This window comes from Cardiocondyla obscurior, linkage group LG10, assembly GCF_019399895.1.
Source record: "Cardiocondyla obscurior isolate alpha-2009 linkage group LG10, Cobs3.1, whole genome shotgun sequence".
Taxonomy (NCBI): domain Eukaryota; kingdom Metazoa; phylum Arthropoda; class Insecta; order Hymenoptera; family Formicidae; genus Cardiocondyla; species Cardiocondyla obscurior.
In genome coordinates this window covers 6,886,678-6,902,191 of record NC_091873.1, presented here as the reverse complement: position 1 = coordinate 6,902,191, position 15,514 = coordinate 6,886,678, and the positions used below count along the sequence as shown (strand labels likewise).

Genomic DNA, 15,514 nt, shown 5'->3' with positions numbered 1-15,514 from the left:
AATTTTTAATATATAGGATAATAATTATTAATACACATAAATAAATAGTAATGCTACGTCCATCATTAATACAAATTAAATAATAGTTATTTAATTTGATGACTTTGGCAATTGTAACAAACGTAATTCTAAAATAAGTTCTTAAACTTAAAAATCACAAAAATTTTTGTATTTTATTTAAATAAATGGTAATATATAGTCATATACAATACCATTTTATAAAAAAAATCTAACGTATCCTAGCATGTTTTTTATTTCGCGTGATTTGACTGTTGAGAAACACAATTTTGAGTTACAATCTTGAAGTATATAATAAAATATATACGAAAGGATCTTGCAAATTAAATAATTTTGTCAATTCGTATAGAACTTTTTAGTCACATTGCAGCAATATAGTATATCGTATTTGCATAACTTCATATTGAAGTTTTAGATATAAGATATATATGTACATTGTTTGCGCAACTTCTCTATATTATAGAAAATATTAAGTTCTATCAGTGACGCGGTATATGTAATCATTCTGAAATATAATAAAACTAAAGATACGAATGTTCTTCCGCAAGTTATACTTGTAAAAGATTTGCAATATGCTTCGCACTTTCTCCCAACAATATTGTCCTATGATTACCAGATACCTCTTCTACTCTAACGGGTTGTGTGCAAATCTGAAAAAAAAAAAAGAAAGGTATAGTATGTGTTATTTTATCAATCTGTCGTGTGTTGAAGAAAGTCAGTAAAAATAAAATAAAAATAATTTCCTTACATTTGATAAATCATAGTCCTTTTCTAGAGGTATAAAGTTTTCTGTCGCTTTAATTAATGTGACCGGTCCTTGGATTTTTTTACTCGGATTATAGATTACAGTAGCCGCTAACTTTTTGAATAAAAGATATCCGGCGATTTTTAAGTCGTCCTGTGTAAATGGCGTATCACCTATTATTTCTATCATTTTGTCAAACATTTCCACGTCTGATTTACTCTCCTTCAAAATGTTATATGCCTGAAATAACGTAAACGTAAATCGTAAAACGAGTATTTAAATTTATATAATAAATTATTGTTTAAATTGCCCAATTTAATAAATTAATATGCAGTGCGAATATCTTTGTCTACAAAAATAGATAAAATTAATGAATCGATGATACTTACTTGGTTAAGACTAATTTTTTTATTAAATTGTATACTGAAATATGCCAGCGCTTTCATACATCCTTCGGAAGTAACATTTTTCATCTCTTCGAGTTTGCCAATAATGTCACATTGTTGTCGTACGAATGCCAGAGAGCCATCGATTAAACTCAAAATTACTTTTTCTCCAGCAGATTCCAATTGTAGAGTCATCTCGATAGCAACGCAAGTTCCAAACGAGTATGCTGCCAAGTGATATGGTCCTTTCTTTTGAACTTTTCTAATAGCCTTTACATAGAATTCAGCCAATTCTGATATAGTTTCGTGAGGCGCCTGCTCGACGCACTGCAGACCCCATAACGGTCTTTCGAGTTCGTTAGCCACATATTCCAGCGATTTAACGAGACCCTCGATACCGTGAACGATGAATAATGTCGGTCCCTTAGAATTCTTCGTTTTTAAGCGAACAAGTGCCTCTTTCGGCAACACTTCATTGCTCGGCCATTGCATCAGCAGTGACTGCATGTTATGCTCATTTGAATCTACAGTGGTTGTCGTATTCGCCTCGATAGATTTCAGCTCTTTCGGTATTTCACTAGAAGATAATTCTTGCAACCTGGCGAAGGTTAAGACACGGATTTCTTGAGCAGATAATATGATATCGTAATTTCTTTCAAGAGTCTGTTTAATTTCCGTGCCCATTAACGAGTCCATACCCAAGTCGGCCAAACTGTTGCTAGGATTAATCGAAGTAACATCTTTAATACCTAGGATATTAGCAATAGTTGCAATAATGTCAGCTTTGTTGCCGTCGTCGGATTTAAATTTTTCAGCTAGCACTGCGGAAGCCAACACTGGATGTGGTTGTTGTAGGAATACATCCATTGTTGCAAGGCAACTCGACATATGTTGTGGTAAAGTACCGCCCACCTCAGTATCATTGTCTCCCATCATTTCTAAAAAAAAAAAAAAATATATTTAAAGAAAAACTATGATTAAAAAATATACGAAATATTTGTACAATAAATTTAAAATAACGATATGTCCACGTAGGTATTAAAATAGATATAAATAAAAATTTAATTTATATTTTAAAATCAAAGAAAAAAAAAAAAATCAAAAAGTTAGAAAATAGTTAATTGAAATTCGTATTAAATATCGTATATATTACCTATGACTAAACCAACATCTCCGATAGCACCCCATTGAATAGCGAGACCGGGTAAACCATTAGCCTGTCTTTCCTCCATTAGTCTTTCCATAGCTGAATTTGCGAAACCGTAGTTAGTTTGACCCATATTGCCGCGACCACACGATACTGACGAGAACACTACAAAGTAATCTAGCGATGGGCAGAGCTTTCTCGACACTGTATCTAGATTCTTTGTGACATCGACTTTTGGCGAAATAACCGTTTTAAAATCTGCCTCCTCTAAATTTTCAATTAGAGCATCGCGTAGCACAGCCGCCAGATTAAATATACCGCCTACTGGAGCCAGCCGGTTGCTTTCTTGAATTAAGCGCTCAGTGCCCGATAATGTCGTAACATCTGCCGTAAAGATAACAATTTTTGCACCACTTTCGCGCCAGCGACGTACGCATAATGCCTGATAACCAGTGCGTATTCCTGACCGCGATACTAAAACGATAAATTTGGCGCCGCGGCCGACCATCCAACCAGCAAGTTCTAAACCAAATCCTCCGAGACCGCCGACTAAAATGTATGATTTCTCCGGATTTATATAAGTACGTGGAATCGCAGCAACTGTTTTCGGCGCTGGTGCTACACATTGTTTTTTCGGTTCTTCATCGCGGATCTTTAATAGCACTTTTCCAATGTGTTTGCCTGTCGCCATAAATCTGAATCCTTGCTCGAGCTGTTGCTCCGAAAACACAGTCGATTGAAGCGGACGTATCGCACCGTTCTTAAGACCTTCCGAAACAAGTCTTACCAATTCTTTTTTCTCCGCGTTATCATCTCCGAAAAGCCCGTCTAACAGTATACCGTGGAAAGCCGTATTTTTCAAAAACATTGACATTCCTACACGATTGTCGTTCGACAAATCGTACTTTCCGATTTCAAGGAAACGCCCGCCGAACGCTAGGCACCGAATACCGGCCTGCAATTTTTCTTCTGCTAATGAATTTAGCACGACGTCGACTCCACGTCCTTGAGTCTCGGCACGTATTAGCTGTTCGAAACTTGTATCTCGGGAGTTGCCAATATGTCTGTCATTTAGTTGTGGGAACATTTTCTTAAGATATTCTCTTTTTTCTAACGTGCCAACGGTAGTGAAAACGGTACAACCGGCATGTAAAGCAATAGCAATCGCTGCTTGACCAACACCACCCGTACCGGCGTGAATTAATACGCTTTCGCCTGGCTTTAATTGACCTCGTATAAACAAGGCATAATAACTAGTCGCGTAAGCGACAGGTATCGTCGCCGCCTGCTCCAATGTCCACTTTTCAGGTACCTCCCATAAAAAGTCAACATCTGCAACCACAGTGGTCGCTAATCCTTTAGCTTCGACTATGCCCATCACGCGACGACCGTCGCTGTCTCTCCCCGAAAATTCAAGTCCCAATATGCATTCTTCCGTAGCCATATTTCTTGGTAAAGCGTCTGGTGGTAATTTGCCACTCGCCAACATAATATCTCTGTCGATCATATAATTTATATATATTTGTTATACCTTTATAATTTATCTTAAAAGTATAAGGAAATAATTTTTGTTGAAACTTACCTGAAATTCAATGGCGCATAGTATACGCTACAAAACTTCATATTAGGAAAATTGTCAGAACGATAATAAGTTAATGGGCCTTCAATCCATCTCAAGCTACTAAGATCTCCTCTTGTTAATGTATTCACGTAAGCATGTTCCACCTGTAGAGAAGACACATTGCTCTGTTGATCCAATGGTAAATGACGATAACTGCCCCATTGTCCTCCTTTTAAAACATTAGCTATTAACCCTTTGTCCAACTGTTCCACGTAAAATCGAACGGATAAGCCAAACTTAGGGGCAGATTTATCCTGAATAAAGATATAACGTGCGTTTGCACCGCCCGTTTCACGTCGTATGCAAGTCATAAGTCCGACCAAGCCTACAAATAAAAATCAATCAGATATTGTTTCTTATACATATTCAATCGATAGAGAATTACGTTTTTACGTTTATGTTTTTATAAGGCAATTAAACTTTTACGTAAAACAAGTAAAACAATATGTAGTTAAAAAAATTGAGATAATTTTTTTGTAATCTTACCAAGTGTTTTTTCGCCTTGGGATACAAGAAGTACTTCTTGATCTTCGCTATCGGATTTCTTTAGTGCCGATTTTACATCTTCCAACCATGAAAGATTTTTCTCTGTGATTTGTATCACTATTGGCTCTCTCTGCTTTCGCTGCGCCTTCAGTAATAAATAATAACTTTTTCCTATGGGATCAGTTTGTTTTCCGGCTAGAGTTAAATCAGTTTCTTCTAATGCGGCCTTTAAATTTAGTTGCGTAGCGGTTTCTTCCAGTAAAATAAAACCACCAGGTTTTAAAGCAGCCCCCAAATTCTTCAGAACATTATAAGATTGATTAGACACGACGTCTGCCGCTATAATAAAATGTACATCCTGAACGGGAAGTGGTTTACTCATATCCTGCGCGAGAATGTCAGCATTTATGTTCATTTGACTTAAACCTGCTGTGTAACTGTCGGTAGAAGCTGCGATCACTTGTAAATCAATCTGAAACAAAAAAAATAATTTTTTTAATATTAACACGGCACTAAAAATAAAAAAAAAATTAAAATTTCGAGAAAAACCATTTATTAAAATCATATAGTATACTTACAACAGGCGAGCCTAATTCGCCGTTGAAAATATCGAGAACAACCGGCGCTAAGAGAGCTTCTGCTGCTCGTTCACCCGCAATTTCCACGGTTTTCAATTTTAATGACATCATGTTTTCGCATACGATTTGTAAAAGTACTGTAAGCGCATGCACTTTTCCTCTCGCTGGATCCTCTACAAAACTGTGCGAATTTTCGTAAGGCACAAAAGTATATCGCTCGTATTTAGGATCGGCCTGCGTCTGTTGTCGTCGAGGTGCCAAGGAAGATTTTAATCCCCTAAGTTCGATACCGCCCGATTTCACGACATCGATGTTCTTATAATGATACACCGGTAATCCGTCGTCTTTTGATAATTCTTCTACTAACTGTTTGTGAAGTACAGGATTAATCGCGGCGTATTGAAGACGCGATGGTAAATACATTAACTTGTGTTTGGTGGATACTATGGTTATCTGAAGCATAGTATCTATGTACGAAACCCATTGATCGAACCAATGAAGTTCACCAGTAATTCCATAGTTGTCGCAAGATTTAATTCCTTGGAAGATATCGCGATATTCATATCCACGCAGCCTCAATTCTTTATAAATGTCCTTACTATTTAATGGTAAAACCTCTTCATCGGAAGGCGGTGTCGGCGGTGGTGGAAGTTTCAATTGATCTTTTTCGATAGCTTCGGATGCACGAATATTTCCACTGACGACAATCGTACCGGCCTCGCAGATCTCAAAATCGCCAGTTCCCTTAAAGATGGTTATAGAAAATTTCACCGTTCCTTCTTTTGGCATAATGGTAGCTCGTTGAAACCGCACATTCTCAAACACCACTGGCAATTGTTCAAAGTCGGTACCGCGCAGTTTTGCCAAAGTTTTCCACACCAATAACATGTAGCCCGTGGCTGGGAAAAGAATTCGTCCATCTATTTGATGTCCAGCTAAATATGAATCCGCTTCTTTCGATAAATCTATTTGAACGATGCACTCTCCTGACTGGCCCGATATTTGTTTGAAAACAGCCACGTCCCATGCAGTAGAGTGATCCCATCTGACTAGCGGTCCGATCATTGGTGTTCCGCGACCGACGGGAAAACTTATTGACGGATAAAATTTAGAAATATCAGGTTGTGCTCCGGCCATGTACAGCTTACCCACGTTAGACAGCAAAAATGCTAAATTATCTGCATGGTCCCGCTTGTGAAGGCCTATATTAGTTACTGTTGACGGCAATGATCTGCGCAAAATTGCTTGTAGCAAGCAATGTGGCGCAATCTCGATCGTTATTGCATTTTCTGGAATATGCGTGATCGCTTCCTGGAAGAGCACAGGAGACAACAAATTATTCACATGATACGCGGCGGAGCTAAGTTGCGCGAGCGGGCTGCCCCATGCGGCTTCGGGTACTGAACTTGAGATCCATCTGGCTGATCTTTGCTTTGGACTTGGTATAATTTTTTCAAGCGCAGCGCGCAATTTAGGCCCGGCAGAAGCGATGTATTTACTGTGGAAAGCGCAACCGGAACTGTTTACCATCCTAGCGAAGATATCTTGGCTCTTAAGTTTTTGTACAAATTTCTGTATAGACTCGGGTGGACCTGAAACGGTGGTCGAGTTAGCAGAGTTGTGGCAAGCTGGAATTACATCAGGCGGGCATAACTTTGAGGTTTCTTCCCAGCTCAAACCAATTGCCGCCATGGCACCTGGCGCAAGCTTAGAGTCTAAAATCGCCTTGCCTCTACTGTAAGCCGCTAAAACAGTTTGCTCCGGAGTAAATGTACCGTCAGCATAAGCACAACCTAATTCTCCAACAGAATGTCCGACTATACCATCCGGATGTATTCCTATCGATGTCAATACGTCCACAAAAGCGACTTGCATAGCCGCAATAGATACGAAAGAGTACAAAACATTTTCATACGTTTCGTCCGTTCCGTTCATAATAATGCTCATAAGATCAATGCTATGAGGCGCTAATGCATCGGCACATCGTCGTAAACTTCGATGAAAAGTTTCAATGCCCATTAATTGACGGGCCATGCCCGGCCACTGCGATCCCATGCCCGAAAATATAAACCAAATGGAGCGCTTCTCATTAGAACTTGTTATCTCGGTCATTTCACGCGTATTATCGACGTCGAGTATCTCGTAACCGCGAAACTTGTGATTAGGGATGTCATGATTATGCATTACGTGTAACAGCGAAAGAAATTCGTCGTCTTTACGATGCTCCAATGCTTTATCAAGTAAAGTATGTACAGCCTCTTCCGTTCGGCCTGATACGGCAACTAATTTGGGCAATACTTCGGCAACGTTTAACAGCGGTGACAATTTTGGTTTTGGATTGCTGCGTAAAACGATATGTGCATTTGCGCCGCCGAAACCAAAAGAGTTGACACCTACGATACCACCGTTCCACGGTGTGGCTTTGTCGACAACTCTAATACGTCCTTCGATTAAGGCAGGAATGTTTGAATTTGGAGTATTAAAATGCAAATTCGCAGGAATCACGCCCGCTTCCATCGCAATTAACACTTTGGCGATCGAGCATAATCCGCTGGCCGGCTCCGAGTGACCCATGTTAGATTTTACTGAACCAATAAGCAAAGGTGTCTTTCTACCTTTGCAGAATAGTTTGTCGACGGAATTAACTTCTTCTGGATCACCTACTTTAGTACCGGTACCATGAGTTTCCACGTAAATCACATCTGCGGGATTAATTCCTGCTTCGTTATATACTTCGCGCATCAACCGATTCTGCATTTCACCATTAGGATACGTGATGCCTTGAGATTTATATCCGTCGGTGTTCGTTTTCGTGTGAATTACAGTGGCATATACTCTGCGCGCATCTTTTGCTTTTTGCAAATATATCGCCACCACCGCTTCGGCTCTAACGTAACCGTCACCCGAAGCGTCGTACGCTTTGCATTTGCCGTCGTGGGAGAGCATACTCAATTTGTGAAATTGAAGCGAGGTCGCCGGTCTTAATACGAGATTCAATCCACCGACGATTGCAGCATCGCACTCGCCGTTACGCATTGCAGCGACTGCTTGATGCATGCCGTAAAAAGCCGAGGAACAAGCAGTGTCCACCGCGTAACTAGGTCCATTGAAGTCAAAACAGAAAGAGACTCTATTAGCAAACATTGCTTTCGAACACCCGAGCAATCCGTATCCTGTAAAGAGATGCAAATTCTTCGGTTTAGTTTCATTGTCAAAAACATGGGGCAATTAAAAAAATATTAATTGATTAGAGAGACATACGGAATTATTTTGCGTAATGTACAAACCGTTTATAGTTTCCATATCTCTCATCCAAAAATCATCCGTTTCCGAGCAAGAAACCCCGACAAACACTCCGGTACGTGATCCTCTTACGGTCGAGGGATTGATGCCAGCATCAACTATTGCCTCGTACGTAACTTCTAACAGTAAGCGAAGCTGCGGATCCATTACGTGTGCTTGCTTAGGATGTACTCCAAAAAAAGAAGCGTCAAAGTTGCTAAGATCCTTGAGTTTGGCGGATCTAGGCGGTATTCCGTGGGCGTTGTTCGCTGTCCAACGGCGATCGTCATCGGTGACCATGTCCATTTCTTTCATCAAATTCTCCTTAAATTCCTCGATATTGGACGATTCGGGCAGACGGCCTATAAAAGAACATTTTCGTTCAATGCGTTATATAAGTATAACAATACGTGCCTTTATTATTCGCGACCGACAATTACCTGATATGCCCGAAATGACGATGTCACTATCGATAGAATACGGTACTCCATTTCCAATTGCCGATTCCCGCGTCATCGGGCTGTTAACACTTTCGAATTGAGCAGGCATCTTGTCGAAAAAAATCGACGTTCTCTCCTCTCGATCTTTTAGCTCCGTTTAGGATCTCTATCTGCAAAGACAAAACATATTAATTATACATAAAAAAAAAAAAACATTTGTTTTATTTGAAAGAGAAATAGTTTTTTTTTTTTTTTAGAAATTCTCGATTTCTCATAATCTTTATCGATATTCTTTTCAGATTTAATAGAAGACGTAGAAATCAGGTCAGTTTAATCTCGTTGAATTTATGTAATCTTATTGGGGTTCCAAAAGAGCATATTTTATATTATTTTACGTCTCGGGAATAAAGGGAGAAATGTCATTTATGCTTATCCGTCACGTTGAAATCATAACGATCTCGTTCTGGAATCTCGTTCAACAGTCTCTTTGAGATGCGCTCGGTCTACAAGCGATTACTCCGCGCAATTACCATCAATTGACATATAACATACTTAATTGAGTAATCTCAATAGAGTTTCTGGATAAATCAACTTTGCTTGACGAGTCGTCGCTCTTTCTTAAAAAATTTCTCAATTGTTCAAAAGGTAAGCGTAATATTATTACATAAACAATGACTCATAGTAAGTAATTAATTAAAAATCGTTACAATTTTCTTTTTCTTTTTTATCTTAATGTTATATTTCAGAAGAATACGTTGTATCGCATTTCAATTTGCAAATTAATTAAAGAGAACAGGAATTGTTTAATAATGTTACTATAAAATTATATAAGACGCATCGAAATATATATCTCGCTGAAAGAATAAAATATTCGAGCGTTTACGAAAATTCGCTGAAGACGTGACACGCTAAATTATCTCGAGAAGAGAAGTTATCGTATACCATAATACGATAGTGATAATTACGATATTTGTTACATCACATTAATACGCATTGACTCCTATAGATATAATATAAAGTTTCAGCCATTATGACGTATATAATTCGTTGAAATCTTTTCATACTTGATTACAGAACCGAGTCATCAATAATTTTTGCAGACATTTCTCGTCTTGTACCAGGTCGCTCCGATATCATATTTATTTTTCGATGCGTGGCACTATCGACTTGTAAAAAAAGTGAATAAAGTCAATCTAGCGTTTTCTATGTATTATACTGAATTGTTAATAAGATTATCCGTACGTTACTGTGCGACGAAGAATAAAAAATTCACCTAGGAATTGCCGAAAGACTGTTACATCACGGAATTTTAAGCTGTTTGTCTAAATTAAGTATTGTTCGCTACTTAATGTTTGCAACACAATCGATCAAAACATAGACATAAACATTTTGCTATTTTATTACTAATTTTATGACTTTTCTTATCGTCTTATTAATCATTTTATTAATATTAATTTGATGAAAAACGTAATTTGCTCGATTACCAAGTTAGCTGCAGCATTTGTAAGTAATTCAGAAAAAGTTATTCCTGCGAGCTAACGTAATAAAAATAATTATTCCACTTCCTAATTAAATAATTTAAACAAAGTCTCGATAAATTATATTACTCATGTTTTATTCCTTGATATTTTAATTTTTCTAATTATCAACTATAAACCTTAATTAGCATATCCATTATTTTTCTTAAGTCAACTAAAACGCGAATAAAGTCAGGTTTCAACCCCCCCCCCAAAAAAAAAAAAAAAAACATCACAAAAAACCACGAATACGTCAATTTCTTTCGATTGTGTTGTAATGTCAACCTAATAAATGTAAGTTCAAGTTGGAAGGTCGGTTGCGTTATCGCATTATCACAATTCGCAAGACTGCTGATGCGTATATAACTGAATTCAATTCAATTCAATTCCTTTGGTCGCTATTATTATGCATATGTTATGTAATATGTCTACCAATTAAATGTTTGCGAGGACAATATGCGAATATAGTATGCCTAAAGACAATGAGACTTTCCCAAAAGCTTTCTGCTATTTTCTGAAACACTATTCAACCACATCTACATTAAGTAGTAAAATATTTTTACTTTGAAAGTGTAATATAGCTTAAAATAATACACTGTCTGATAGAGCTTGCGTACAAAAAAAACCCGTTTAATAACGATAAGAAGTTGTTACTTTTAATTGTTCTTATTTTAAACTAGACATTACTTTAACGTTATTTGCATCCATACGTACGCAAAATGACATAGAAAATGTTTAAATGCTTCAAGATTTTGACGTTAAGTATCAATTTATAAAGAATATTATATGATTTTATCTTGATCTGCATTAAACTCATTACTATAAAATTATCCGATTACTTTTTTTTTTAATCGTGTTAATAAAAAAATAAAAACATTAAATTTTTGATAACATACTAAGAAAAAAGTCGTCTGTTCAGTTATAAGTGTTAAACGTTGTTGCATTACGTAATTAAAAAATTAAAAAAAAAAACTGTATCAAAGAGCGCGACACGTGGAAACTTTTCATTATTAAATTTTATGTAAAATAAAAAAAAATGGAATCTTAATAATGACGTATTAAAAAGCGAAACTGTAATTTTCATGCCTCTAAATGAATTGCGTCTAATAAATTTGCATTGGTTTTAAATTGCTAATAAATGAATTTAATAAAGACATTGGTAATTTTGATGTTAATCAAGGTAAGAAATCACTAATCATGCATACAAGCAGAGGTCAACTCTCATGCCTTCTTATCCCTCGACGAATTAATCGTCGCTCGGTTAATTGATCAATCATTTAAGCTTCATTAGAGTCGCACATTCAGTACACTTGCGCCCACGCATTCACGACAGGTGCGTGCGATTGTAATTAGTAATTGAGTAATATCATTGTTAAATTATCATTGTATTCTAGGAATGAGAGAAGTGAGTAGTGCAACAGTAAACGTGCAAAAAGAAAATCCCTCGACTTTTTAAGTATTTGCAGAGCTCGAGTTTTTCTTTAAACAAATTCTTCTTTCTATATGCTTATATTCGTCGAGTCTCGTTATTTGTCTGGAATATAAAAATAACTATATATACAAAAAAAAAAAAATAAAAAAAATTAAGAAGAAAAATAAATTGCTGCAAATCGAGGACGTGATTTTCATATATGTAATAAATAAAACTACGATTACGTTGCATTCTCAATTTGAAAATAAATTTTCTTCCCGCTGGTATGTTATTTGCGAATTCACAAACACGTTTTGACATGATGCCTGGCTAGAACTGTATACGTTATGACGCATGACAAACGCACCAGCGTAACGTCGTCTATTCCGACGATTCGAGCTTCGGGGTTACGAGAAAAAAAAAAAAAAAAAAAAGCGACAAAAGTCCAAAACAAATTCTCTCCGCAGTATACTCGCAATTGTTTACCCTTCACGTATTCCGAATCTGTGACACGTAAGACTGACCGTGTGTGTTCGTTTCGCTCTTCGCATCTAGCGCACTTAGCGCGCTGAATCCGTTAGATACGTCTACCTGAGGCTTTTTTTTCTCACAGTGGTACTTCTTTAGAGACTTTTGCAATTATCTTGAAAACTTTCGGCTCTTCCTTTCCTTTTACACATACTTCAAGTGTTTCGCCGATTTACGTGTCTCGTTGCTTCTATTTACATGTATTACATACTACTACATGTACGTGCAATACATATGCAGATACATACGTATGTACTTATCCAGTCATTAGCACGCGTACGTTGTGAAACACATTAGGAAAAAAACCTATCACTTGGAAGAGACAATCTGTAATATCTCGTACAACAATATCCGTATTGCTTACCGCGGTAGATTATTTATATCATTCGATACTCGATCGAATCAATCTCCTCACGTAGCACACAATTTTAACAAACTTCCTAGGTCTCGAGAATTTCTAAAAGAAAAGAAAAGAGAAAAAAAACCCAGTTACAATACCGTGAATATCGTAGGAAAAAAAAAAATAGAATAACGATTTTACTACAATTTTTTCGGAAAGTGTTTGAGGTGAAGGTTTAAAAAAAAAAAAAAGGACTGAAAGGGAAAACATGGCACGATAACTCTAGCTTCGTGACGAAACTGCGATACGCTTCGCAGCGGCTTTTTCCGTTAGCCGAGACAATAACGTCACCCGGGAACGGGAACCGGAAGCGGAGTCCCCCAGTGCCGCCGTTTAACGTTCGCGTGCGGTATCGATCGCGCAAGGACTCACCTGGCGATATTCTCATGCGAGCGAGCGAACTCGGGGGCGACGTGTACGGCCGCCGTTCTTTCGTTCCTCGGAGGGTGGACGGCGCTCGGCGTTAGTTGTTACCTTTCGAATAACCGCGGCCGGGCTTTTCTTCGCTCGCGATAAATCGCTCTCTCGGCTCGGCGCAACGTGTTACGCGACTGGACTCTCGCACTCCAGAGGGAAACAACCGGGAGAGGTCGTCGGGCGATCAAACTGAGGACTGGCGTGCGTCCAGCACGCCAGGATCTTATTATTGAATCGCACAGTCTCCGTGGTCTGACATCAGACCATGTGGCGGCGGCCAATCGCAGCACGGGGACGTCGGACGCATGCGCCGCCCTCCACCCGGCGTCCTAAACAGCGCACACGCGTCCGCCGTCTCTCTCTCATCTTTCCATCATCTTCCGTGAATTCCGTGTTCACGAGTAGAATCGTGACGGGCACCCCCCGTCCCTCGCCTCCAACCCGCCCCGCGCGTTTTACCGATCTATGCTTCGACGTCGTACCGTAAGATTTTCGCGGGAACCACGCGCCTGTCACATGCCGCGGTGCGGCGGGCGGTCGCGACTCGCGATTCTTTCACGTTCCCTCGTCTGTTACGCGAGCCGCGTGTCTTATCACCTCGAGGAAACGATAGCATTACCGGCGCTCAAAAACGTCGGGCACGTGAACGAAAAAAAAATCGATACTCCTCGATGCCTGCGCGCAATCTTTTTATGCGTTTCTTCGTCGATGCGCAATCGTTTTATGCGTTGCAAGTATTAATACAGCGATCGCCGCCGGTGGCCGTGCGCGAAATTATGTATATGGTTAAGGTTCGGGTTTTTTTATCTTCGTTTAAAAGAAAAGAAAAAAAGAGAGAAAAGAAAATAGAACAAGTGACTGGGTACGATTGTATCTGTTTATTCAAGTACGCGATTTGTTGCGTCTATCCAAAATACGGCGTGTCAACGAAAAGTTACGAGTGTCTCGTCATCACGTTATAATCAACACAGTCTCGGCTACATAAATAGTATTAACAAGTTAGATATGCCATAATCTGGAGAAAAGAAACACTTTACGACCCATTTATATATAAATACAGACGTAATTTACATTTACAATTATATTGAAAATGGAGATATACGTACTTGCAAATAAAACTGTCGAGATAAGTTTCTGGTTGATTATGGAAATTTATTGGCACGTTAAGTATTTGCACGTTAATCTTTTTGCCTATTTTATTCTATTTCTATACGTTTTTGTTTTTTTTTTTTTTCCATAGAACAAAATATTGCGTCACCGTGAATAAACAAATCAATTTCGACCGCCAGTCAATCGCTCGGATTCGTTTGTTGGCTCGAATTTTAAACAAAATTAATTTCTTAAGTAACAAACTTAAAATTGAGATAGAGAATGTTTTCAATAAACGACACGTCGATTTCAAGGCCAGGCCTCGAAATCTTTGCTCCATAATCTCGTCGGTTCGCTCATCGGTTATTCATTTTTTTGCGCTCGGTAAAAGCGTATCGTTTTTCGAAGATTAGATACGACGATTTTTTTCGTACGTTTCTTGAATGATGACCGTAAAGAGATTTAAAAAGCTTGGCATATAGTTCGATCCGATTCGAATGGAAATATTCTAAATAGAAATATTTCCACTTCAACTATATAGCAAAAAAATATTTAATAACACGCTTGCACGCAATCTGTTAAATGCATTACGTTTGTGTTTTATAATATATTTTTTGCACTGCTTCCGTTCACAGGATTATTAATCATATCGAGATCATTTTTCTTTTTTAGAAGCTAGTTCAAATATTAGGTAAAATTGTGCTTTTGTCGTTGAATTTTTAATTGGAAAAAAAAACTGAAGGTAAAACAGTGTAAGAAATATTTTATAGCATATCTATAAATATTACTAAGGACTGAAACGCAGAAGAAAAATTTATCCTAAGCTAAGTGCATTATTGCCATATATGTAGCAAAAGCAAAATAATGATTGCAATTGACTGCATCATGTATCTGAACTTGGGATGTAAATTTTTTTTTCAAAATACATCAAAAAACTAAATGACAAAACATTGATATGTGAGAAGTTCTGTGGTCTTTTACAAAGCTTTTTATTTTTAGAAGGCTGGCTAATTTGAAATTTTAATTACGGTCACTTGTAATATTTGAATATTTTGCATTAGGAATCAAGCGTGACCGTAGACGTATAATAATTTTGGTAAAAAAAAACAAAAAAGAAACTAATGATATACTACTTGACATTAAATTTAAATTTTTAATATAAATACAATAGAAGTCAATTTCTTATCATCTCAAGACTTGCATGGCATAAATATTGCAACTGATAACTTGTACAGGTACGATAACTATTCGTGTGATTTCGGGAGTATAGATAAAACCAAGTGATGTAAAATATTAAACGGTTGATGTACAGTTGATATTGCAGCAGCTAATATTATTTTAAATGTTAAAGACAATTGGAAAACAAATAGAAAACAAGCTTCGAAAAACCATTAAAAAGAAAAAGAAATTAATATTAACTTTAAAGTATAACGATTAATAGTCCTGGCT

The 15,514-nt window shown here is 37.6% G+C and overlaps 1 protein-coding gene across 2 annotated transcripts; it reads right to left on the bottom strand.

The window, feature by feature from the left end:
• Positions 1 to 2: 2 nt before the first annotated feature.
• Positions 3 to 13,195, bottom strand: Fasn1 (Fatty acid synthase 1). 2 transcript variants are annotated; one of them, XM_070662442.1, is made up of 11 exons: positions 12,932 to 13,195; positions 12,524 to 12,616; positions 8,704 to 8,873; positions 8,269 to 8,625; positions 4,982 to 8,154; positions 4,404 to 4,875; positions 3,879 to 4,242; positions 2,303 to 3,792; positions 1,153 to 2,087; positions 767 to 1,003; positions 3 to 668 (listed from the first exon to the last, which is right to left on the bottom strand). In XM_070662442.1, the coding sequence occupies exons 3-11, from the start codon at positions 8,810 to 8,812 to the stop codon at positions 567 to 569; spliced, it is 7,239 nt and encodes a 2,412-aa protein (XP_070518543.1). In that variant the 5' UTR covers positions 8,813 to 8,873; positions 12,524 to 12,616; positions 12,932 to 13,195; the 3' UTR covers positions 3 to 566. The 2 variants fall into 2 exon arrangements, with proteins under 2 accessions (XP_070518543.1, XP_070518542.1); XM_070662441.1 differs by lacking the exon at positions 12,524 to 12,616.
• Positions 13,196 to 15,514: the final 2,319 nt, after the last annotated feature.